Source organism: Mauremys reevesii, linkage group 1 (genome assembly GCF_016161935.1).
Source record: "Mauremys reevesii isolate NIE-2019 linkage group 1, ASM1616193v1, whole genome shotgun sequence".
Lineage (NCBI taxonomy): Eukaryota > Metazoa > Chordata > Testudines > Geoemydidae > Mauremys > Mauremys reevesii.
This window is the reverse complement of record NC_052623.1, coordinates 310,603,287-310,630,633: the sequence shown is the minus strand read 5'-3', so window position 1 is coordinate 310,630,633 and position 27,347 is coordinate 310,603,287. Positions and strand designations below refer to the sequence as shown.

Here is a 27,347-nt window from a genome sequence, read left to right as displayed (position 1 = left end):
GGGAACATTAGCCAGATGTCCTGACATCACTTCCTCCCATTTTTTTTTGAAAGGAGGGAGAGTCAGTTAGCTGCAACCAACTCATGCTTTAATGGCCAGTATTACTTTTTTTTGTTGTTTTTATTTCCTTCTCCAAATAGAGATTGCTTAGGCTACCAAAGGGCAATTAGAAAGGGTGATTAGCAGCATGGTGGCTCTTACAAAGGTGGCCTGGCAAGGAATAATGTCAAGATTTGGTGGTAAAGAATTTCAGGATATGACTGTCCATCAGTTACAACAGTGCCTTTGATGTCATTTAAATAAGAAATTTACGGTAGAGAAACACAACAATTTGAATATTTCCTCATGGTTAGTTGGTAATGTGACCACCAAGCCCAATGGCCAACCAGGAATTTTATTTCGGTCCTCTCTGATGTGTGTGGGGAATGTGGTTACTGCCCTTTCTAGTCTTTTGATATTGTGGCTCTTCTCTCAAATGGCAATAAGAGAACAAAGTAATACCTCAAAAGAGAGGAAAGAAGTCAAGTGCATTTGAGATTGTTTTGTAGGTCTAAAATCCAGTTTTCGAAAGCCGTTTATGTGGATTGTGTATCTAAATTGGGCAAGGAGCAGAAAATAAGTCTATAACTAAAATATTTTTTAACAGCAGATAATATTTGTACATGCTTTGACCATGTAAACCAGCATCTAAGTGCTAGACATTGTGTTAAATCCAGTGTTACTAAAGGTTGTGAAAATTTGGAAGAATGTTTTGGTTTGTATTGTAAACAACAAGAAGATAGGTATTGAAGAGAAGGATTGGCATCCACCACCATTTAAAAAAACTAATGCCATCCCCCGAGGTAACACTAAAGAAGTTGTACGCTTTCAAGTTGTCTAAAAAGAGGCTTCCTGTTTAATTATCCAATCCTAGTGGAAAAATATGACTCAACTGGGGTGAACTCTGATTATATCGACACAGTTTAGTCTGAATTTTTGAAGCGGGTATTTCTCACCAGCAGAAATTTGCATATGTTTCGGTATTGGTTTTGTGCCTTACTTGTCTCAGGGTGAATGTGTGAATATGATTGCCGGTAGAGTACAGCGTGCAACAATTAAGAAATGTTTTATTACCCATCACTTGGTCCATATTTCTTGTCACTTAAACACTCCTTTTTCCATATAAAGGATTAAAAGTCTCCCTTTTCTTTCTTCTTTACCTTCCCCCACAAGTCTGCACTAATTCCTTGTGGGCACCTGCCTGAGACAGAACATATCTTGGGATTTTTCTGTAGTTGAGGAGCTGGATATTATTTGGCTATGTCTGTGGTGTAGCACAGAGTACTGTTGTGATAGCAGACAGCTCAGTATTGTCTGTAATTTTCTCTGTGCACTGTGCAAGGAGTTTTCATTTCATATATCATTTAGCATGTATTGCACTGAGACTCCACAAATTCAGCAAATATACTTAGCACAAAAAAAGAAGAGAGGAATTTTTGTTGTTGTGTTTTTCTGAGAGTTAAGCTCATTAATAATGGATTATATTTTCATTATTATAGCTGCACTAATTGCAAAATCAGATAAGCTTAATCCTTTACAGAAAGTGAAGAAAAAAGAAAACATCTATAGAGGTTTGTTTGTGAAGGGCACAGATGACATTTAGAAGCTTAGAAATGTAAGGCAGGCTAGTTTGTTTTTAGGATTTTCTAGAAGGATTTTTCAGTGGACTCAGACACATGGCTCATTGTATAATGAATGTTGGTTAAGAAAAGCTGGGATATGTGTAACATGATCACTTGTGACTCTGTTCCCAGGCTTCCTGCACCTCAGGCCCCTCTTGGTCTCCTTGAGTGCACCCCGGTAAGGTTTCAGCCTAATGCTCCTCTTTCTGGGTGGAATCACAAGAATCGTCTCAGATCAGGTCCTGGACTACCATCCCCTATGATGACTTCAGCAGGTCTGACTTATCTTCAGTGCCTGCAGTTCTGTCCCCTCCAGGGGCAATGATGGTGGTATCCAATAACCAAACAGCCTCCTTAAAGCAAAGTATTAGAACAAAAGCCATATAGAGAAAGCAGATCTTAAACAATCAAAAAGTCTATATACATGCCTTCCTCTTTCTAAGGCTCACCGTTCCCTGGATCGACGGAAGGCCCAAGTCTGTGTCTGCTTATTCCTCTGGCCAGCTCCTGACAGTTAGTAACCATTAATTTCTGTGTTAATAAGCTGACAACATTCCCACCCCCCCTCCAATTGGGAAGGAATGATTTCAGATGTCCATTATGTTCTTATACATGCAAATTTGAGAACTGTAATGCTGTAGCTTAAAAACCCCTCTTCTTCACCACAGACCTCAGCATTTCCCTCTATTGAGGTTCATTATCTATAAGCTTCATTTCTGTGTTTCAGTCTGGACCAGTAGTAATTATGTGGGCTTCGTCTACGCTAGGAAAATGGGTTGTGCTGGCTAACATGCTTTGATCAACACAATCGCCACTTGGCATCTGGTGTAAACATACCTGTCATCTTCTACACTGGATGCTAAATGGTATTTAAAACATGCACTTAAAACATAACTCAACACACACAGTCTAAAGATGCAGGCATAGTCAGAAAAGTGACTATGTAAAAATGATGCTTTATCATGCAGTGGCCTATTCCTGTGTGTGTTTGAATGGCTACTTTCTAACACCTGGTTGCACTGTGGAGTCAACACAGCTAAGTGAGAGTTAGCTGGATTCTGTTTTGCCTTTCACAATAGAAAGAGAATTGCTAACCAAGTTCCAGTTACAGAATCTTTAGTACTGATGAGTGAGCCGTAAAGCACACACAGCTGAACTTTCTGAACTTAGGCTGAATTTGCAGCGCTAGCTTTTACAAGTAAAAAGATGTTTTTATTTTTAAACTGAGAAAATTTGATGTGGAAGTCATGGCAAGCAAATAATCATAGAACTCAAAGATGTAATTTGAATTCACTTTTTGATTACAGCTGCACTTTAAATATCTACTGGCAACTCATGGAAAAATTTGAAAACCCTGCTATTTAGAAACGAGTATGGTTGTGTTTTTGGTATTTTTCATGCTCTGTTTTTAAATACTTATGGCATTTGCATGAAAACCAGGATCTTTGTTGTTTAGAAGTTAATCGGATCCTGCTGCTTATTTCTTACTTTAAATCCACATCCTTTGTAACATTGTTGGTGGTTGCCTTGGACATGACTCTGATGTCACAAAATGGGATTTTGACTTGAAATAAAACAGCAGGATGTGATGAATTCTTAAAAAATAAAGCTATTGTTTTTTGGTGGGAAGGAAATTAAAAACAAAATTCATCAGCAGACTGTTTCTAAATACATTTTTAAAGATGTACATGAGGCATTAGCTTGAAGTTGACCACAGTGTTTGGTATAATTTCACACAGCTGCCCCTTACAACACAGCATCACTTCAAAATGTTGTCATCCCAACAAGCTGAAAATAAGCATAGCAGTTCTAATGTTGCTAACTCTCATGATTTTAATGCAAGTCTTACAACATCTCTTAAAGCCCCAGGTTCATGTGATTACAAGAGAAATTCAGCTTTTATTTTAATAAAAGGGAAGTTTCTAGCTCTCCTGGTTATGGAAATTTGAAAATGTAACTAAAGGCTCAAAAATAAGAAGACAAATAAACAATATCTGCACATTATTTTAAAAATATCTCATGACTTATAAACCAATCTCATGATTTTTTTGGCACCAGACTCACAATTTTTGAATGCTTAGTGTTGGCAATACTGCAAATGAGACATGCAGTTTTCTCAGTGCTTGATATTTTTTAAGATATAGAAAGAATGCTGCCTTTCTTTTTGCTTCAGCTAGACGTTGAGAATTCATAGGATCAGCTTGTCGTTGTGTTGGGAGGAGAGGAGGAGCTGTGCGATGGTGACAGTTGCAGGAGGAATTCTAGTTAGCTCAAAAATTCTTCGTAAGATTCTGGGAGACTCCATGCTGAATTGTCAGCTCATCTGCTCTTTGGAAGAGCACAGTGCAGGCTCCCTCTCTTTTTGCATGGCTAGTACTGTAGGCTGGTGGTTGGGCCACATAGATTTTGTCCATTGTTTTAGAGACCAGATTCCCAGACTGGAGAGGTTTTTAGGCCTGGCAGAGTTCTCAAGTTCTGACAGTTAGGCAGCGCTGCTGGAGTTGTGAGCTATTTCTTGAGTGTCCCACCCAGAATATTGGCTACCATCTTTGCCTGCGACCCCACTTGGTTTTCTACACAAACTAAATGGGTCTCTAACACTTCCGTTTAACATCCAAGTTTCCTTTGGTCACGTTTTCTGTACAAAGAAGGGAAAGAACCAAACAGTCTCCCCCATTTGGTTTTCAGTATTTCCTGCAGATCGTGTATCTGCCCTCATTTATGGGTGAAGTTTGCCTGGTATTTGAGCAGGAAAGCGTAATAAGCCTTTTTTGCCCCTTTTTCATTCTTGATGTAATTGATTTGGAGCTAGACTCAGTGGGTGAAATTCACCTGAGATGTGGAAGGCCAGTGCAGGTTCATCTGCACCCTTTCACCCCATGTACAGGCTGCACTGGGATATGGGGAATGGAGTCTGTCTGCTGAGTATCTGTAGAGACTGCCTGCTCCCACCCTGTGCACAGTGATACAGATCTCTGTACTAGCCCTATATAGGCCAGCATGGAAGGCCACTTGGGTGCCTCGGGGGAGGCTATGGATGCACGTTTATGCAGACCACAGCGCTGTGTGCAACCAGTGTGGAGGAGCTGCCATCATTATTCTAACCTTAAGGCTGCAATAGGAGGCATGTGGCAATTCCCCACTATTGTCCTGGCTGGAGGATGGACTCTACCTCCCCAACCATTCGTCATTCTATCAGCATAGTATGGACACTTCTACTTTGTGAGTAGAGTGAATTTCAACCAGCATAAATTTACACTTAATGTTCAGTAATTTTACCTCATCCATAATTATTTTTCCTGTCCACAATTAAGGGTTATCGTTTACCCTCGATCTTTGCATTCAGAAAACTTCTACAGATAGCAGTGGTTTATGGCCTTTGATAATAAGTGTCTTTTAAAATTGCAATACAGTCATACATTGTTTTAATACATAATGACTGTTACATAGGTCACATTCATTGGTGTATTTGTAACTGTTAAAGATGTACAACACAGTGATTAAACTGCATGCTAAAACTTTTCTGGATCAGGGTCAGAGTGCTGTCAAATGCATAAAGTTAGAGTCTCCAGTGGGCCCAGCGCAGCTCAGGTGCAATGGAGATTGAGGTGGGTCAAGAACTGGTTACAGCTCACTGATTATCAGCTGTCGAGCCCTGGCTCAAGTTAAAGCTACAAGGGGACAGTTTTAACTTTAATCTGTGATGCAAGTTCCCTCAGGCACCTTACACCAGTGGAGAATTGGCCATAGAGCAGCCTTGCTCCACCATATCCAGTCCCCTCTCCTTTCTGCCATGCCCCCAACCCCTCTTTCCCTTACGCTTGGTATTGGAGGGTGGTGTCTGGCATGGGAGACTGCAGGAGAGTGTTATGCCAGTGGAGAATCTCCATACATTGAGATGCTCCCTCAGATGAGGGTCCCTGGCTCTGGTATTTGCTCTCTTGTAAGGTTCACTTATAAAACCAGCTTCAGGGGTGTGCAGAAGTGGCTTTCTATTTACCTCCCATCCCATCCTGTGGGGAGCCAGGGGTCAAACCAGGCTTAGTACTGCGATGCTCTAGCTTGCAGCAGTTGGACAGCCCCAAAGGGACTGGCCCACTGTCTCAAAACTGGTTGAGCTCAAGACTGTCACACCCTTTGGAATGCCCACTATGCTGGGGGATCCCCAGCTCATTGCTAAAGCCAGCTCTCTGGCCCCTTTGTACCACATCAACAACACAAAGAGCATGGAGCAGGAGCCAAGCATGATCTGATCCAAAGTTTTTACTGCTACCTGTTGTGAGCGGGTTTATGTAATTTATTTTTTTCAGATTTGTAATTAAGCACCTACAGTAGCTTCTAAATATAAATAATAAAATTCATGCCAATCAGAGGACTAAAAAGAACAAATCAATTACCATTTTATTATCTATCTGCCATCAGAACAAATCCATTCCTGGTGTACCCATCTAAGCAAATAGGCTTCTGTTTTCTGAATTAATGGTATCAGCAGCAATCTTCTTCCTAACCAAGATCAGCAAGACGTTATAATCTGAATCTGCTCTATGGAATTGATGATCTTCCAGCCCAGATGGGCAGTCCTTAGATCTGTAGCATTTATTCCATTAAGACAAAATGAAAAAACTCAGTCATCCATCATTGTTTTCATAGGCATCCAGCTCGAGTCCATCTTTTTACCTCACCCTACTCAAAATGACACACTCTGCCATACTGAACCAATCAAAGGAGTAGAAATACAGTCCAAAATATCGTACAAACAAAAGAAGCGGGTACATGTTGTGTCAGTGGTGAGATATCAAACAAATGTCTTCCTATGTTTATCACCCACAACATTTGTATGTAAAACAGAATTTGTGCTGTTTAGTTTCATCTGCTTCTATTGTTCTACTGAATTTTACAGCAAACAACTAATTTGATGTTATCAATGACTAAAGACTCCTGCCTTTTATTCCCCACCTGAAGACATACATTTTATGTTGATTACATAAAAATTAAATGTTATACTGAGGAATTTGGCCAGTTTCTAAGGTAATATTTTCTACAACAACATGTCATGTGGCATAATATAAAAAAGACAGCCAGATTTATGTTTAAAAGTCATACAATAGGCAATCTGTCTAGACTAATAACACACAAGTAGTAATATAAGTAAATAAGAATCAGTTATGAAAATAGAACAGTTTGTGGCATGTTCCTTTTAAAGGCAATCGGTAAACTGCAGATTTGGAGCACATTGTTACTTCAGTATTACAGAGGATGTTTCAGTACAAAAATCCCTTGTTGACCTGCTTAAATTAATCTCTTCAGTGTTCGTTATTTCTGTATTTCTTGTCAGAAGACAGTAGAGCTAGAATGTGCACAGCATATTTTAGTGGCAGTTTAGCACTCATAAAAATGCTTAGAAGTCTAAGCTATAATCAAATGCCCTTAATACAAAGAAAAGATCTGTCTCCTTTGGGTTATTGCAGTGCATATTCGCCAGGTATATTTACGGTGACTGACTGCTGAGAAGTAAAATACTAGCCACAGCTTTAATCATCTGGAGTTTTGGCTGATTGAAGCCAAGTTGTTAGATCTCTCAAATTCTGTATTTTCTCTTTCTTTTAGTAAAGCAGTTCACTTTTCTCATTCATTTTCTAACGTGGTTTCTATGAAGAAATCCACATGAGGTTTTATGAACACACATGCCCTCTGTACTTAAAAGTAACTGAATATCAACATTTTTTAACATTTTAAAAGGCTGACTGCTCACATTTGCTCTCTGCCAACGTATTCTAATGTTGTAGTTGGAACTGTAGCTTTTGCTTCTTTTTTGTTTGTCATACTGTGGAAACTTCATCTAGAGTTTTTTTTCCTTCAATCATACTACATTTAAAATGCATCTGAGAAATTTAGCTCTGCATCACCAATTAAGTGTCATCTCAATCGGTATATTTCTGTGTGGCATGAAAGTGCTTGCTTGCTGGTTTTTAATAATTGTATCCTGAATTACACTTGTGTAGCCTTGCAGAGAGTGTGTGTAATCAGGGCTTGAAAAATCCGCACACCTGTGGCAAGTAGGAAGCATTCCTAGGGCAGTGCCTTTGACATCTGCAGAATCGAAATGTACTTTTTTTTCCTAAAAATAAATTCCGAGCTCTTATATTTATGCAAGCAACCTTCCAAATGTGAGCTAAGTGTCTTTGGAAATCTACAGGCAGACAGCTCATGTGTTCTTACCCTGACTTGTTGATTTATATCTCAAGCTATGAGGTGCTGAGTAAATTTTTCAAGCGTGTGTAAGCGATAACAAGCTATTTTGCTATATGAGAAGGTATAAAGCAGGAATGAATGGATCATCTGAAAGATGAAGTGACATGTAAATGTACAGTAAGCTGTTACAACAGGCACTGGGTTTTGGAGGACATGAATATTCTTTCAACATTTGCAGCCTATAAAAACTGTTTATAAACACCGTAAGTCTGCCAAAGACCCAGTTTCCTGGAAGCTGCTGTTCTTGTTTGGGACAGTCATTTCCATTTGCTTGCTTTAAGCACAAATCATGCAGTGAAACATCCACTGCTGCTGATACGCATGACTGATGGACAGGTCTATAGACTGGAGATAAGGCGGTGAAATTCAGAACAGCCTTGTTGGTTGCCTGGACTAAAATTATATTGCCACAGTTCAGATTCATTGCTGGTTGCAGATCATAGAGACAGGGTGTGTAGCCAATGTGGGATAAGAACCATCTTTTTGTTCTGTGCTTGTATGGCATCTACCATAATGACATCCTGGCCAATAACTGCGGCTCCTAAGCGCTATATAATACACACAGTAATATTCTTGCTATGCTGATTGCTAACTTTAAGTTTATTTAGAGCCCGGAGATGCAGCATCTGACATAACAGCACTCTTTTAGTGTATTTTATTTGTATTAAAATGAGCTTTTTTTTTTTTTAATTTGAAAAACACTTCATCTTTTAAATTCACATGCAGCAGAAAACAGTTGGGTTTTGCACAGAATGTTGAGTGACCTTATTTTTAAACCCTCTTTTAAAGTTACCATGGAGATTTAGCCTTCAGGAGATGGCTCTATACTAAAATATGTGTATGTGCTTGAGAAATGACATTTCCAAGTCTCTGCCTATGAAATATACAAGAGTTTAGACTACCCTACTCTTAGCTTCCACTTATTCTGCCATCAAATGGGAAACTGGGTAGCTACAAATGGGGAATGTGGTTTAAAATGAACTACTCCAATAAAAAGTCTAAGTACCTGGGGATTCAAACTGCCCAGATTGGTTGATTTATACAAATTAAACCAACACCCAACTGTAGCTCAGGTTAAATATGATTTTGATTAAATGATTGGTCTCCTGATTTTGTGACTAGGGGACGACAGAAAAATAAAGATTTAACTCATCTTCAGGGTTTTGTACCTCATCCGGCATATTCCTATAAATATTCCTGCTGTTGTTTTTAAAAGATGTATATTAATATAAAACATCGGCAAAAATGTTCGGGCCTTGGCCATAGGCAGAAGAGATAGAAACAGCTGAGAAAGCTGTAGTTAAGAATGTATGTGCAGGATGATCTCTTGGTAATTTATTTTATAACTTTGGGGTATCCAGACAGCTGCTTGGCTGGGGGTGGGAGGGAAGTACTATTTGTGACCCTGTTGCTCCCACCCTTTAAAAATAGGGTTATGACCCATCCCATTAGAATTGGTCCAGCGCATGGAGGGTTCTGTCTCTCTTGTAAACTTCCTCCACACATGAATTGCCTGTTTTATATAGTGAACCTTCCTATGGGCCTGATCCAACTCCCATTAAAATTGAGTGGGAATCTTTCCTTAATGAAACAAATACCCTTTCTCCCCTTTTTCATAGGTCCTGCCCCCTCACTGGCTCTAAAATTCTCTCATTCTCTCTGCTTTAGCAGAGGCAGTGTTAAATTTGCCAAACTCTTTTTTTTGATACGTTTCCACAGTAGCATTTAGCAAACACTGACAGATTTTAAAGGCAGAATTCTGGAAATAATGCTTTCCTGACTGCAGCTATAAAGGCTCTGATTCCATAGTCTACTAAAATCCGTCCAGTCTAACTACATTAAGGAGGGTGGAAGTTAAGGTTTAATAGTAGGGACAAATATCGTCAACATCATCTTACCTATTACCTTTTCCTCTGACAATTTCATTAATCTGTAGGAAAGATACTGACTGAATGCCAGTTTGTGATTATACCAATACCTGCACAGTTACAATCCGTACCAACATATTGCATACCTTCTGTAATAATGTCCAGTGTACCTAGATTTTATAGTTTTCATATTTCTATGTATGTACATCATTTCACAGGAAGTGAATACAATTCTACAAAATCACAGTCCAAAAAATAATTTTATTTAATCTCAGATTTGTTGTAATTACAACAAACAATACATCAACATTCAGTATACTTTTTTGTTGTTATCAAGTTCTTAGACATTTAATTCTTCTATGTTTTCAGGAAGATTTCACCTTGAAAGAAATTCAGAATGAAGTCTCATTTGCCTACTCTATTTATTTTCTTTCAGCGAGAGGTTTTTTTTAAGACTGAATAGGAATGGTTTGCCAAAATGTCCAGAGAAGCCAGAAAGACATTGTTCTCTCTTTGTGGTGAGCTTTATGCATTCTTTATGCTCATTTCATGCAATTGAACTGAATATTTTAAATAAAAGATGGTGTAAATTAACTGTTGTGTCACTAAATAGTTCAGTGCTGTGTCGGAGCAGTTTTATTGGCTATGGATTTGAATCCTTATGAAAGATTCTGTTGTATCATTGAGGCACAGATCAATGCTAAAGGTCTTGCAGTGCTGCACCTCACCTAGGGGAACACCAGAAAGAATTCTGCCTACTTTCTGACAGGTTTCAAAGTAGCAGCCATGTTAGTCTATATCCACAAAAGAACAGGAGTACTTGTGGCACCTTAGAGACTAACAAATTTATTTGAGCATAAGCTTTCGTGGGCTACAGCGTGCCTACTTTCTGGTGCTTTCCCAGTGCACAGGTACAGCATACTACTCCCTGCAAGGCTGAGCAGACCCCTCTCCTCCTGTATCTCCTGCACCCAGGGGTTGCTTGGAGACAGCAATCCTTGTGCTTTAAAGAGTGTAGGGACTGCAGTCATGCATCACTGATGTGCAGGGGTGCACGAGGGAGCTCCTTGCATCCTTCCCCTCTGCAGCCTTGATGCAGCAGAGCACAATCTGTTCCATAGCATTTTAGGACAGAAGTTGTCCATACTCCTGCATGGCCACAAATTTAAAGTATTCAGGGATGTAATTTTTCAATACAGTATTGTAACAAATCCTCTGTTAAAAGTGCACTCCGTGTTCATTTATCACTTTCATTGGCACATATAGTAATATGCTAAGATCTTTAAATGTCATATTTTAATTGTGGGTCAAAAATAATGAGACTCTGATTCTCTGCAGGATTTGAGTAGCAGTGAACTCAGGAAGGACATCTACATCACTGTGCACATTATCCGCATAGGTATGTACGACAGCTTGCCAGCATAAACTGTACATTTGGAAGGTATTGGGCAGTAAATAGAGGAAAGACAGTGTGCTTGAATTTTGCTTATGGCATCTGTCACATTCGCTGGTTGTATGTCTGAGTAAGCTTTGAAAAGAATGTGCTTACATTCTGATACTCAATAGCAAATAATGTGTGCCTAGAATTTCCCAGCATTGCTCTGTGCTAATATTTTAAATGCTTTAAGAAGCTAAATTTATAATCCCTTAAGGACAGAGGACCCGTAACAATATAGGATACTATTCTCATTAGTACCAAAAAGCACATGCATGCCTATCATATGAACAGTCTTAGCATAATGAATGAGTTTTAAAGGAGTTTTAAAAACCTGCTTTACTCCCACAGAGTAATTTCAGGCATGTTGCACTAGTAGAACAACTTGTCTGGAAATGTAGCAGACCTAATTAGCATAAATGAACTGATGACAATGTGTACCCTTTCTTTTAAATAGTTCAAATGAATTCAATAAGGGAAAAAACTGCAATGGAGGAGATGTTGTTCCCTTTAAGAAAATTTTAACATATATGAACAAATCTGATTTCTTCCAAAGACAATGCTTAAGATCTGTAGAAGTGAAGAGCATGTACTTTATTTAATCTATTTCTTTAATAAATTGTCTTGTGGCTATATTGAGTTAACTCCAGTAATCTTCACATCATTCCTGAGTATTTCTCTTCTCAGAGATATGCATAGAGATATGCATTGTTGCCTGTAAAATAATGGTATAGTTGATGTACAGCACTAAGTGTACCTTCATTTCTTCCAGATTTTTTTGAATAGTATTTTATTTTTGTTGTAATAATCCTCTGTACTGCACTCTGGGTTTGGATACTGTAATACCCACCTGTCTTAATACAGAATAAGCAATGTGTCTCAGATCTTTTCTGTATACTTTTTTCCTTTTTATATGATTGTGGTGTGTCACCAGGACTTCAAAGCTGGGAGACATATACTCATTTAATGGGTAAGATGTAGGAAATTGGGTGGTAAACAATTTTGAGGCGAAAATGGTGTAAAATGTTAACTTTTGAGCCAACGAGCCAAGTTGGTAAGAATAAACCTTTAAAATAAGGGCAAAGTGTAGAATCCTCCTTGTTTCACCATTTTTCTAAAATATTGACAATCTAGACTTTTAGAGCAAGGAGAAAACCTCAAGTCTTTGCATTTAGATCAGTTTAAGATTCCAGAAAGTATGCCTATGAATTTTGTATGACAGTCTTGATATTCTTGTCACTGCATATGCTATTTGAGTTGCATCAATTCAAAGCCTCTATGTCTTCTGATTCTGTAAAGTTGAAATAGGTTCTATATGTTTCAGAGCTCCACAATCAGACCGTCTGAAAGGCCAATGCAGTTTTTAAGGGCCTTCAGTAGGGAACCCAGCATCTTTTTATTCCAAAGAGAGAGAAGGAAGAAGAAACACTGCAGAGTCATAAATAGTTTGCCATTTGTCACTGCATAAACATAGCACTGATGTGGATTATGAGAGAGAGCTATTGAAAGACCAAGGACACTTGCTGAAATATTTAGATTAAAATAAGATTTGGACAGTGTACTTGGCGAAAATGAAAGATTACTCTCCTAGCTGCTGTGATGCAGGGAAATGTTATGGGGAGGCATTTTCCGACAACAGCTAGGACCAGGTGCTTTTCATTTCAGAAATTGGCATCAAACACATATGCACCTGGTAGAAAAGGTGCATAGCTGTGATTGAGCAGAATAGGTGAAGGAAGGGATTCCCCTCTATTTTGATGCAGGACATGCAGCTGCATGTTGGGCTATTGGTTTATGCATGCAGTTGAGCTATTGTTTTTGAATCAAAGGGGAAAGAATGTTAGAAAAAGGTCTGGTTTCCATTGCTACTTCCTTTTGCTTCTTTGTTTGGTTCTTTATACTTATTTGCTTTCTTGTGCTCCAGCATCTTTCCTCTTCTTTTTGCTCTTTCCTCTTGTCTTTCATCTTTAATAGCTGTTCTTGCATTAGTCCACTTATCCCCATGCTACTGAATTGCCTCTTATGGGGGCAGCACCCGTCTGCTTAATTGTCATCGCCAGAGACAGCACTTCCTATCAGTCACAGGGCAGAGGACTATTAACAACAACCATAGTGAAATAATATTTACAAATGTGATAAGACCTAATGTCCAGTAGTACATGATACCTGAATGTTAAATTTGGTACAGCATTGCCCAATCGAATATAGTTTCTGGGTATGACACAAGAAGTATATGATGGGGGAGGTCAGGAGAAGGTAACCAGTGTCCCCTCAGTTTTGGACCTTACAAATGCACTATAAGTGTAATGCACTTTTCATATTTTCTACTGTTCTAATTTAAGTGGAAAATATGAAAAGATGGAGGAGATTTGTAACCACTACGCTTGCCATAATTTCATAAAAACCATTACATTAGCCACAGGTATCAGCTGAGCTGGTCTCTCCCTCCTCTGTGGCTTTAGAAGGAGGCATTTTAGTGGATTATGCATCATATTTTTGTTATTTTTGACAGGCCGAATGGGAGCTGGAGAAAAGAAAAATGCTTGCAACGTACAGTACCGACGGCCCTTTGGCTGTGCAGTCCTCAGCATTGCAGATCTACTGGCAGGAGATTCAAAGGATGACCTTATCTTAAAAGTATACATGTAAGAGATTGTTTCCTTTTAATTTATTAAGAGTTTTGGAATCCATTTATATCAGTCTGTACCAAGAAGCAACGGCTTTTAATTAGTGTGAGTGTAAAGGGCTTTAGTCCTTTAAGGTTGTTTGTTTAAGCATTTTCATTCTAATCCCCCATAATATAAAATAGTATATTTTTGAGCTGGTCAAAGACTAGGGGAAAGGGTTTCATAAAAAATGTCATTTAAAAATCATCATTTTTCACCATTTTTGTTGCAGTTTGAAAAACTGCCATCAACTCTTCATGTTTGTTTTTTCAAAAATGAAAATCATATGTTAAAAAAAATTGCACAATTAAACATTCAGAAATCAGGAAATATGTGAGTTTGGGGTGCATGTGTTACTTTAATCTAGCCCTGATTGGATACAATTATCAAATGATGCATTAGGATATCGTAACTCTTTTCTAAACCTATAGGCCTTGATCATGCAAACAGTCCTGTTAAGTTTGCAGGATTGAGGCCTGTGTAATTTCATTTAGTGTGCCATTTTACAAGAAACACAGTGAACAATTTGCTGCACACCCTCACTACAGTTTTCACTGTGCAGCTAAGCCATGCATTCATCTACAGTCAGGTGTTCTTTAGTGCACACTTTACAAGTTTTGCAAGAGCTCCCTGAAAAATGTACTTTCCTTTCCTAGAGTGTGATTTTTCATTTGTTCATAGTTCGTATTCCTACATACTTCCTTTCCCTGTCAAATTGCCAGTTTCTACCCATAGGTTTTCAGTGTCCGAGCAGTGTTTTGAAAGTGTATTTTGTCTTTCACTCTACTCATATTCCAAAATAGTTGAATTGCTTTTCTCCAACTTTTCAAAATGATTTTCCTTTGGGCAAAGCCTAAACCTGGAAGATTTGAGCTTGAGAGGGTAAGTTTCAGAAAGTTTTAAAAGCCACTGAAAATGGGGGCTTAGAACGGAAATGCTTAAACAACCTTAATTATAGCAATTTCTCTGCCTATCTTTATCTGGCAATGTGAAGTGTTTGGGGGACTTCTTTGGAGTTCCCTGTACCACCCAGATGTCTGCCAAGAGTACTTTATCACTCCAGAAAGAAGTAGGCAGGGCAATCATTTATATATAATGATGCAAAACAATTACAAAACTGCAATAGCAAAAAGTGTAAAATATTAACAATGCCATCAGTGCAGGGGACTGGAAAACCAAAACATCTCACTCAAAATCTAATTATTGTAAATGCATGGGTTTATTAAATGGCAGATGAGATTTTGGCAGACAGTAGATAGGCAGAAAGTTCAATTTCCTGGATGCAGTGACACAGAACATAGGATTCCCCACTGACTCAATAAGTTAAGAAATATTTTGTGGAATGATCTATTCTAAGGGTATAAACTGAGATACACTAGTCAGACACTTAAGGGATTCCTCTTCCAGTAAAGTTTAGTACTTGAGCCTTGAAGACACTTCAGTCTCTAAAAAGCAGCCCTTCACCTGTCTCTTATTCCCCACTGTGCTGAATTAGAACCGCTGGAAGCAGTGCTTCTGACAGCAATTTACTATGACGGTGGACAGGTGGCTGACTTTTATTTTACTTTAATTTTCTGTCAGTCTAGATTAAAGTGCTCTCTGTTGGATAGCACACTGTTAATGTATTTGTTGGACAGCTGAATTCTACTTTCAAAGTCTGTCGGTAAAAAATAAATCTGGTGCTAGTACTTCAGTTCAGATAAAACAGGACAAATTTGATACTGAGACTAACTTTAGTCTAAATGACCAGAAAAAGTTCTGTGGAATATTTCTCAAATAATGGTCAGATGATAGAATTCAAACACTTTTAATTAAAGCAACTGAAAATGCTATATTTTAAAGTTGTGGCAAGATGCTTTTGCACTTACAGTATTTTTAATCTATTCAAATGGCTTTCTCCTACAGGCAGCCACCTATCCCTGTGAGACTAAGAACATAATTTCTTTTGCCCTTTAGTTAAACACCCTCTCTGCTAGATGTCCTGTTTCTGCTGAGCTCTTGAATGGTCACGTTAGGCAGGTTTCACTGTAATTTAGAGCTGAAGAAGAGATTAATACACATGAGTAATTCAGCAGTAGCTGAATTACTGAGTGCCACCAAGGACACCCTTATGCTCAAATTTTCCCATGCAAAGTGAGCATTCCCTACAGTGACATCCTCAACCAGTGCATCTGAGCACAGCCATGATACTGCTCCCTGTTCTGGGAAGCTGTTTCATTGGGCATCATGCCAAAACCCACATTGTGCCAACAATATGACCTATTGATTTAGATAAATCTCAAGCTGCTAGTTGGTGAACAGAAGAGGATTTATTTGGAGAAGCCAGTTAAGTTTGTTACAGTGGGTCTGACAACTATGAGCTCTCATTTCAGATTTAAGAGTGTTACCATTTTCATAGGTGCAACACAGAGAGTGATTGGTATCAGATCCATGAAAACATCATCAAAAAGCTAAATGTTCGTTACAACTTGACAGGCTCCAATGCTGGTGAGTGCATGTTGCAAAATGTTCTATTGCATTATTTTAGTTATTTTTTAAAGTTTTACAAATAAACCTTTTTCTTTTTGAAGGGTTTATGACTATTATTTTTCACTCATGAAAAAAGAATGCTATTGTTACTGTTATTGTATTGTGTACAAACTTGAGGAGTGTCACAGCAGTTGCACATCCTGCCTTTCATCTGCAACTTAAAAACCTAAAAGCACATCACTGAATTCCCTTACAGAAGCAACTGATTAGTAACTTTTATTTTGAAGGGGTGCCAAGTTGCTATGCAACCTTGATTACAGTCAAGTCTCTAGATGTAGTAGTCACATATAAGGCTAAATCATCAGCTGGTGTGAGCTGGTGTTTGATATCCAACTGGAAGTACTGCCTGGTCAATAATACTGCTGATCTTGACTTATAAATAGAAAACTGATTACATTGTTGACATGATACATCAAAATCTCTAAGCAAGGGGAAGTGGGAGGCCACCACACTGTTCGCAGAACCTCTTGCTCATTAGGTGAGGGACATACATTTTGTTGGCATCTAAAGCCTTTGCTATGCCTCCATAGCCAGCATCCATAGCTGTCATCAGAATGGATAAAGGGGGAAGAGCAATAAGCAATGTTAAGGGCCAGAGACAGTTGACCTACTGGTCTTGTAATACTGCTCTGTATTGCCAGACAGGAGACTCTGGGATTTACATGCTTCCTGGAACTGGCCATTTTTTTTAACCACTACAGGAAAGCAATCAAACCTCTTCCAACTGGAAAGATAGGGTAAGTCTATACTGCAATTAAAAACCTGCACCTTGCCCATGCCAGCTGACTCATGCTTCCAGGAGTCAGGCTGCAGGGCTTTTTCATTGCCGTGAAGACTTCTGGGCTCAGGCTGGAGCCCACACTCTGGGACCTTCCCACCTTGCAACATAGGCCAGCTGCAGGTGTCTAATTGTAGTGTAGACAAACCCAGAGATGTATACTACAATGTCTTGGGGCTTGAATACACAGTGGGGTAATGCACTCTACAAGTGTGTGATTTCTAAAGCACACTAATGTGATGCACCTTAATTGATCCACGTAGTCCCTGCTGGTGCACACTAAAGGTTACCTAGTGTGCTTTAACAAGTACAGTGCTACTTTTAAGTGCTATAGGGAATGTTCAGTGCATACCAGGGAGGTCTATATGGACCAATTAACATGCAGCACATTGTGCTTTAGGAATCACACCCCTATAGAGCGCACTACCCCACTGTGCAGACAAGCCCTTAGTTTTTGCTTTCAAATCCTGTTTCTTCCAGGTTGGTCCTGAAAATGCATTCTTTTAAATTTAACTGCGGAATAAACTCAGATGAGCTAATTTTCAATTTAATGTTATGTTTCACTGCAATTTTTTATCATTTGAAGTTGTAAACCCATAAACTTAGTAGATTAAATAGGTCTGTACAGTTCAGTTAACTCCATTTGTGAACGTGAAGCTTGTATTGAAAAGTTACATGAAACATGTTCTTCAGCAAGGTATGAGGAAAAAAGCTCTAATGCTCCATTTCATTTTTAAAGATTCAAATTAATTGAATTAAAATGACACTAATTAAGGCTGTGTAATTAATATGAAGCCTAGCTATGATAGCCGGAGCTTGTCATTTAAATTTTTTTGCAAGGGTATTATGATGCAAAGAGAATATTTGTTTGTAAATTCAGTGTATATAATAAGAAACCTACTTTCTGGGTTCCTCAGACACCGAGCGTCACCCCTCTATGGAAGTGGAAGGAAAGAATAGTAGCACCAAAGTATTAAGTGTTTGCAGTGATATTGGACAATTTGTATTTAGGATGGTGGGCTAGAATTTGACATTTGGAAAAAAATACCCCCTCTAGGACAAATGCTCTTTGAGATGTATAGTAAAAAACATTCTGAAATTGAGAAAGGAATATTTACTATTGGTGCAAATGTGAATGCCTGCTACTTGGTAGTCACACTCCCCAGGAAGATTTTATTCTTCAAACAGAATTGCCTGGGTATATTTCTGTGGTAAACCCTTCTGATTGTTCATGCGTTGGACATTGTGATGTCTGGTCTCCCTGTATGTTTCTGGACAGGGTCCACTTTAAATACTGGAGTTTGTTCAGCTGCCGATAAAAGTAAAAGTAATTTACTTTTTCTCAGTTTCATTTGTGAGTGCGCAGCAATTTACATTTCACATCAGAGCCTGCTGACAGAGGAGGAAAGGAATGGCTATTACAGTTAATGCAGAAATTACTGGCACCACCTATTGGAATAAACTGTTGAACTGAAGTTGAAGTTACTGAGTTTTGAATATACAAATTAATTTGGAGAAACCCAGGTATCTTGTTCTTTGTTTGAATTATAATATATATTAATAATATATGGAGATGTACCCAGTGGTGAGCTGGAGCCGGTTCGCACTGGTTCGCACGAACCAGTTGTTAAATTTTGAGGCAGAACTTGTTAACTGGCTTCCCTGCGAGGGAAGCTTTGATGGGCTCCAGCCGGGAAGCGTGTAATTCCTCCTCCCGACCGCATGGCGGCGCTGCGCTCAGGGAGCCATGTGGGCTGCCTCCTGGCCCTGTTGCTGCTGCTCCTCGGACCTCTGGTCCTGGGGCTCCTGCTGCTGCCTGGTGGGTCCCCGGCTGCTCTGCTGGGTCTGGGCTGCGTCCTGCTGCTCGGGCTGCTGTCCCTGTGTGAGTACCCACCATGCCACCCGCAGCCAGCCTCTGCCTGCACCACGCCGCCCGCAGGCACCCCCGCCCACAGCCACCCCCTGCCTGCACCCCCTGCCCACAGCCAGCCCCTACCTGCACCACGCCGCCCGCAGCCAGCCTCTGCCTGCACCACGCCGCCCGCAGCCACCCCCTGCCTGCACCCCCCGCCCACAGCCACCCCCACCCACAGCCACCCCCTGCCTGCACCCCCCGCCCACAGCCACCCCTGCCCACAGCCAGCCCCTACCTGCACCACGCCGCCCGCAGCCAGCCTCTGCCTGCACCACGCCGCCCGCAGCCACCCCTGCCCACAGCCAGCCCCTACCTGCACCCCCCGCCCACAGCCACCCCTGCCCACAGCCAGCCCCTACCTGCACCACGCCGCCCGCAGCCACCCCGGCCCACAGCCACCCCCCGCCTGCACCACACCGCCCGCAGCCCCCCCGGCCCCCAGCCACCCCTGCCTGCACCACGCCGCCCGCAGCCACCCCTGCCCGCAGCCACCCCTGCCTGCACCACGCCGCCCGCAGCCACCCCTGCCTGCACCACGCCGCCCGCAGCCACCCCTGCCTGCACCACGCCGCCGCAGCCAGCCTGCCTGCACCACGCCGCCCGCAGCCACCGCCAGCCCCTGCCTGCAGCCAGCCCCTACCTGCACCCTCCCACAACCACCCCTGCCTGCACCACGCCGCAGCCAGCCCTGCCCACAGCCACCCCTGCCTGCACCCCCCGCCCACAGCCAGCCCCACCCCGCCCGCAGCCAGCCCCTGCCTGCACCACGCCGCCCGCAGCCACCCCCGCCCACAGCCACCCCTGCCGGCACCCCTCACCCACAGCCACCCCTGCCGCACCCGCCCACAGCCAGCCCTGCCCCCAGCCAGCCCCTGCCTGCACCACGCCACCCGCAGCCAGCCCCACCCGCAGCCAGCCCCTGCCTGCACCCCCCACCCACAGCCAGCCCCTGCCTGCACCACGCTGCCCGCAGCCAGCCCACAGCCAGCGCCTGCCGCACCCCCCGCCCACAGCCACCCCCGCCCACAGCCAGCGCCTGCCTGCACCCCGCCCACAGCCAGCCTGCCTGCACCCCGCCCACAGCCACCCCGCCTGCACCCCGCCCACAGCCAGCCCCTGCCTGCACCCCGCCCACAGCCACCCCTGCCTGCACCACCGCAGCCAGCCCCTGCCTGCACCACGCTGCCCGCAGCCACCCCGCCACAGCCACCGCCCGCAGCCACCCCGCCCACAGCCAGCCCCTACCTGCACAGCCACCCCTGCCCCCGCCCGCAGCCACCCCTGCCTGCACCACGCTGCCCGCAGCCACCCCTGCCTGCACCCCGCCCGCAGCCACCCCTCCCACAGCCAGCCCCTGCCTGCACCCCGCCCACAGCCACCCCTGCCCACAGCCAGCCCCTACCTGCACCCCCCGCCCACAGCCACCCCCTGCCTCACCCCGCCCACAGCCACCCCTGCCCCCAGCCAGCCCCTGCCCAAACCACGCTGCCCACAGCCAGCCCCTGCCGCACCCGCCCACAGCCCCTGCCGCACCCCCGCCCACAGCCCGTCCCTGCCCACAGCCAGCCCCTGCCGCACCCCCGCCCACAGCCACCCCTGCCCACAGCCAGCCCTGCCGCACCCCCGCCCACAGCCACCCCGCCCACAGCCAGCCCCTGCCGCACCCCCCGCCCACAGCCAGCCCCTGCCGCACCCCCTGCCTCCAGCTAGCCCTACCCCACACCCCTGTCTGCAGCCAGCCCCATGTCCACTGGTGCCCTGCAGTTCCCAGGGCAGTAACCCTGCACACCTGCTTCAATGAGGGGGGCAGGGAGCAGCTGGGACCCACACATGTGCACACCCTGGGGTGACCAGACAGCAAGTGTGAAAAATCGGGGGTGGGGGGTAATAGGAGCCTATATAAGAAAAAGACCCAAAAATCGAGACTGTCCCTATAAAATCGGGACATCTGGTCACCCTAGCACACCCCCAGGTTGTGGGGACCCACACATGTGAAGCGGAGCTCATTTCTAGTTCAGGCCCATCTTTTAAAAAAAGAACTTTAGGTAGGGTTAACATACAGCCGTATTTTCCTGGAGATGTCAGGCTTTTTGGTTCTTAAAACGCTGTCCGGGCGGAATTTTTAAAATTTAAAAATTCCTCCCGGGAAAATACGGACGTATGGTAACCCTATTGGTACAAACAATACATATTGTGGCACATCCCTTAAATCAGAACTTTTTATAGGGAACCGGTTGTTAAGATTTTAGCAGCTCATCACTGGATATACCTATCTTATAGAATGGGAAGGGACCCTGAAAGGTCGTCCAGTCCAGCCCCCTGCCTTCACTAGCAGGACCAAGTACTGATTTTGCCCCAAATCCCTAAGTGGCCCCCTCAAGGATTGAACTCACAACCCTGGGTTTAGCAGGCCAGTGCTTAAACCACTGAGCTATCCCTCCCCCAAAATTATTTAAATTTAAAATTAAAATTATTAAATTATTTCATTTAAAAATGTTTGCAAATATGTGACACATTTCGACCATCAAAAATAGTAACCATGATATGATCCATAAGCCACTGGAAAAAAATGACACTAGGAAAATTGTATGCAGTGTAGTTGTAGCCTTGTAGGTCCCAGGATATTAGAGAGACAAAGTGGGTGAGATGATATCTTTTATTGGACCAACTTCTGTTGCTGAAAGAGACAAGCTTTTGAGCCACACAGAACTCTTCTTCAGGTCTGGAAAAGGTACTTCTAGAGTCAGAGGCAATGCGTTGTGGGGAGAGGGAGCATGCGGGTCATGTGCTTCTCTCCCTCCCCCCACCAGATTTGCTGCTTGGCTTGTACTGAGAATGCTCAGTAACACCACTGAAGCCAGCTGCCTCCCCACTATCAGCAGGCACGGTTTGTCTCTGAGCACAGGTCCCCTGTGTCCAGAGTCGTAGAAAAATGCAAGGTGGAACAGATTGTTTAGCACAATTGTAAGGAACTATTCAAGGTAGAGTGCCCCGTTAACACTTCTGCAAAGGGGGGGACGGGGCGGGTAAGTGGGATAATAAGCCATAAATCCAGTGTGTCTGTTCGGTCCATCATTTTTAGTGTCTAGCAATGTTATGAATTTAAGCTCCCAGGCTCTCTTTTTGAAGTGTTATGCAGGTTTTCTTTGAGGATGAGTACTGATAGGTCAGATATAAAATGATTGTTATGTGAAAAGTGTTCACGTACAGATATTAGGGTGTTTTTGTCTTTTATCATTTTCCTGTGTGAGTTCATTCAAAAGCATAGTGATTGTCTGGTTTCATCCACATAGTTGTTTTGGGGGCATTTAGTGTGCTGGATGAGGTATACCCCATCACATGTTGTGATAGGCATGTGTAGGATTCATGGATCTTGAAATGGGTGTTGTGGTGGATGTTGATCATTGTAGCAGTGGAGATATGTCTGCAGGTTTTGCATCTGTTGTTCTGGCCGCTTTAAGTTAGTGTGTTCTGGTCTGGGGGAGCTTGCTTCTGATGTTGCTCCATATGTGTTTCAGTTTGGGGTGGTAGGTGACAACTAGGGGTGTGCAGTCTGTGGGGGTTTTATTTCTGTATTGAAACAAGTTCTCTCAGGATATGTGGTTGGCCTGTTCCATGATGTAGTCTACTTCTATAGTTGAAAAAAAACAGGAGTACTTGTGGCACCTTAAAGACTAACAAATTTATTTTAGCATGAGCTTTCGTGTGCATAGAATGGATGCATAGAATGGAACACACAGACAGGGGATATTTATACAAACAGAGAACATGAAAAGGTGGAAGTATGCATACCAACAGGCAGAGTCTAATCAATTGAGATGAGCTATCGTTAGCAGGAGGAAAAAACGTTTTGAAGTGATAATTAAGATGGCCCATAGAAGGTGTGAGGAGAACTTAACATAGGGAAATAGATTCAATTGGTGTAATGACCCAACCAGCAGTTGAACTTGAGTTAATATGCAAACTAGATACTATTAACTGTGGCCTAAACAAAGACTGGGAATGGTTGGGTCATTCCCAGTTCTTTTCCTCCTGCTAACGATGCTCATGCTAAAATAAATTTGTTAGTCTTTAAGGTGCCACAAGTACTCCTGTTTTTTTTGCGGATACAGACTAACACGGCTGCTACTCTGAAACCTTCTATAGTTGAGTGTCCTTGTTTGATGAAGGTGGTTTTAAGTGTATTAAGGTGTATATCCCGGACTTTCTCTTCAGAGCATATTCTGTAGTAGCTGAGTGCCTGACTGCTTTCTTGGTGTGTTTTGGGGTCATTACTTGAATCTATGAATGTAGGTGTGGTAACAAAAACACTCTATCACCTGTAAAAATGATGAAGAGTCTTTGTGGCAGCTTAGAGACTAATACATTTATTTGGGCATACATTTTCGTGGGCTAAAACCCACTTCATCAGATGCATGGAGTGGAAAATACAGTAGGCAGGTGCTGTGTATTTATATTTTCCACTCCATGCATCTGATGAAGTGGGTTTTAGCCCACGAAAACTTATGCCCAAATAAATTTGTTAGTCTCTAAGGTGCCACAAGGACTCGTCATTGTTTTTGCTGATACAAACTAACACGGCTACCATTCTGAAATCTATCACCTGTGGGTGAACACTTTTCCCAAATCAATCACTAGGTATCTGACCTAGCCAGTTCTCATCCTCAAAGAAAACCTGCACAACACTTTCAAAAAATGAGCCTGGGAGCTTAAATTCATAACTCTTCTAGACACTAAAAACCATGGATTTAACAGAGGCACGGTTTTGATTTAACAGAGGCACATGGATTTATGGCTTATTATAACAATCTGTAAACCACTAACCACCCCTTTTAGTCCCTTGTCTGCAGAGGTGTTAACGGGCCACTCGACTTTGAATGGTCCCTTGCAATTGTGCTAACCACTTACGCTAAACAATCTGTTCCACCTTGCATTTTGCTGTGAGGTTGGGACTACCTTAACCCAGACCTGAAGAAGAGCTGTGTGTGGCTCAAAAGCTTATCCCTCTCATCAACAGAAGTTGGTCCAATAAAAGATATTACCTCACCCACCTTGTCACTCAGAAAACTGACATTTGTCTTAAAGTTCTTAATGGGTTGTGAGTGACTCCTAATGTAGAGGGGATGTATATTGTTATCAAGCCTGACATTTTTGTGGGCTATATGAAAATATTTATAGCTCTACAGAGCTGTCTTCATGTTTTTTGTTTTGCTCTGTTCTGTTGGCTGTTCATACTTGCCTGCATTTTAAAAACAAACAAACCTTAAAACCATGTATTTTTGCCTAAGATACATTCATTTGGAATCCCAGGAAAGGTGCCTGAGCAATGATTGATGGGATACCTTTCAGCAGCCCATTTGAATCAGTGGAAAAAGCTATTTAAATTATGATTAGTTTAAATAATTCCTCTTCATGTTAAACAGATGGAAGATCTGATATGTTTACATTTTAATCAGTGCGAGAACTAATAGGCATAAAATTAATATAAGCAGTAAACAGTTAATTTCAGTTTCTAAACAGGTGGTATGCCTCTGAATAGATTTAGATAAATTCACAGTTTACAAAAGGTGGTTTGTTTTAATAAATGTGGGTTGCTGTAAATATTGATATTAACATGAGATATGAGACTTAATATTGCTTATTTCAGTTCCTTTATCTGAAAAGCAAAATTGGCATTATTTGGTAATCACTGAATCACTCACTAAGCAATAGGACACGAGAAACAGTGCTCTTCTGGGTGGTTATTGAATACCTTGGGTAGTGGTATGATTCGAGACGCAAGGCTGATGGCAGAGTGATTTTTTTAACCATCTGAGATCTGCTGTAATCCTCAGCACATATGCTTCATGCAAAGCTTTCACTCTAATAACAAAATATATATCACTTTTAAAATGATAAATCAGACCCAACCTTTTACTGGATATTATTGACATGAGTATGAAATTAGTGAAAGCCAATCAGTTAGTTCCCTTCGTATTCGGAATCAAAAGTTTGGGCTATTTCACAGTATATCACAAATATCCCTTCAAATGTAACACCTTGAAAGTGAGATGTGGGAAGTTACTGCATTGTCTCTTTGCTTATTAAATTTTGGTTAAATAATGGCTTAAGTATTTTCAGTGTCTTCTAAAGCTTTGAATGATCATAATCAATAATATTGGTGGGGAGGGGAACCCAAACTGTTTTTACCAGTCCTTATTTAATAAAATGTTATGTAATTTGCTCATTGTAGATTACATTTCCAATATTATAGGTTGAGCCAGTAACTACACCTGTAGTTAAGATTGCCTCACACTTTGTTTTAAACCCATTTTCAGTTGTTTATAACTTTATAACTTTACTTTAACCATTCATACTGAAACGTACCATACTTGATCTACCTACTTCAGTCTCAGAAAAGCGAAAATGGTTCAAGACTAGTGAAAAATGGATAATTTTGGCAATGTTTTTTAAAAAAAAAAATCCAACAATTTCTTTGCTCTAGTGCTTCCATGTTTTTGGACAAGAAGCTGAAATTGGGCAGGGAGATAGTTCTGGGATCACAGAAGTGCCTTTTGCTTTCCCTGTGAAAATCTCTGTATAATTGGACAAGTTATAAGCCTCTGAAAATCACCCTCTGCACATATTCTTATAGCTTGTGAAAGGGATGCTACTAAAATCTCCACTGAACATGCCCCAGCCCCACAGAGTTCCCTGCATATCCATGCCACTGAGCATGTTCTCTGTTCCTAGTGGGTAGGTAGAGCTATAATTCTGGATGGGGACATGTTGCAGTAGCTGCAGACATTGCCCACTTTGGCCCAAAGGAAGGTGAACTGGATTGAGAGATCACCATAAGTTCCAGTCTCAGCTCTTCCACTGACTGGTGTTAATTCTGTGCACTTCACAGCTCTTATTGAACGAGGTCCCATACCCCTACTGTAGGAAGCAACCACATATCTTTCAACATTTACCTAAGCTTTCTAATATGGGAAATCTCAACAATTTAGCCCCATTGCCTTTCAGAATGATTGTGCCAAATCTGAGTATTTGGCTATGCTTTCTCTTACTATTAGACCACACTCACTTCCACAGCCTTCCTGATTCCCACATTCCTCTGCTGTCTAGCAAAACAGTTAAGTACTCTATGAGCAAGAAGTGTTGTGTCCCATTTTAGTAGGTGATCTGCTTAGTGAACAAGTCTGCTATTGCTGCCAGTTACACCTTTAGCTCAAGTGGTAGAAGTCTGCACAGTCCTGAGTTCCAGCCTGCTGATGACCCATTTGCACGGGCCAGTATGGCTCCACATGATGTAATTTGTTTTTTCAGCTTCCTATTTAAAAATTTGAGGGAATTACACACACAAACCTGTTAAAACAACATTAAGAATGTTTATTCAATTATTCAAACTTTAGGTAATGCCAGAATGAAAGTTACCTTTGTATATATTTTGATGCTAATGGGCATTAGTTGCCCAACTCCCCTTGACTTTTAATGGGAAATTATTATAATACATGCACACAAGGATATGCGTTACCAGAATTCTGGAGTTTCCTAACTTTGAGTCCTTGACTTTGCAACCACAATGTTTCTTTAATGCATTTATTTAATCTGTTATATAGTTGTGGCATTGGCGTGCACATAAAACAATGATCCAGATTCATCTCTAGTGTATCTTCTTTGCTAGTGAAGTTACACATGGGATTAATTCAGAACAATGATTTTGCCTCAAGGATCTTAAAATCTCAATGGGATTGATTACAACGAAAATGATAATCCCAGGGTGGGTTAGAGAGGCACAGGATAATGAATGATAGAACAGCAGGGAACAGAGGGAAGGGAGTATGATGACCACGATGGTTTCTTCTGGCCTTAAAGTCTATGATAAGGGGTAGGCAACTTATGGCACGTGTGCCGAAGGTGGCATGCAAGTTGATTTTCAGTGGCACTCACACTGGCCGGGTCCTGGCCACCAGTCCGGGGGGCTCTGCATTTTAATTTAATTTTAAATGAAGCTGCTTAAACATTTTTAAAACCTTATTTACTTTACATACAACAATAGTTTGGCTATATATTATAGACTTAAAGAGACCTTCTAAGAACGTTAAAATGTATTACTGGCACATGAAACCTTAAATTAGAGTGAATAAATGAAGACTCGACACACCACTTCTGAAAGGTTGCCAACCCCTGGTCTATGAGATTATGAATACTGCTTCTGAGGAGCCAGAGTATCTGAATGAGGAATAGAAGCTGTTCTTTCT

The 27,347-nt window shown here is 41.8% G+C and overlaps 1 protein-coding gene across 2 annotated transcripts in view; it reads left to right on the top strand.

The window, feature by feature from the left end:
- Positions 1-27,347, top strand: part of DOCK4 (dedicator of cytokinesis 4) — a 394,664-nt gene that overhangs the window by 180,306 nt on the left and 187,011 nt on the right. For both annotated transcript variants that reach the window (XM_039507024.1, XM_039507017.1), the window contains exons 9-12: positions 10,218-10,299; positions 11,120-11,180; positions 13,729-13,861; positions 16,281-16,369. In XM_039507024.1, the coding sequence (XP_039362958.1) occupies positions 10,218-10,299; positions 11,120-11,180; positions 13,729-13,861; positions 16,281-16,369 (365 nt within the window). The remainder of the gene's footprint in view (positions 1-10,217; positions 10,300-11,119; positions 11,181-13,728; positions 13,862-16,280; positions 16,370-27,347) is intronic.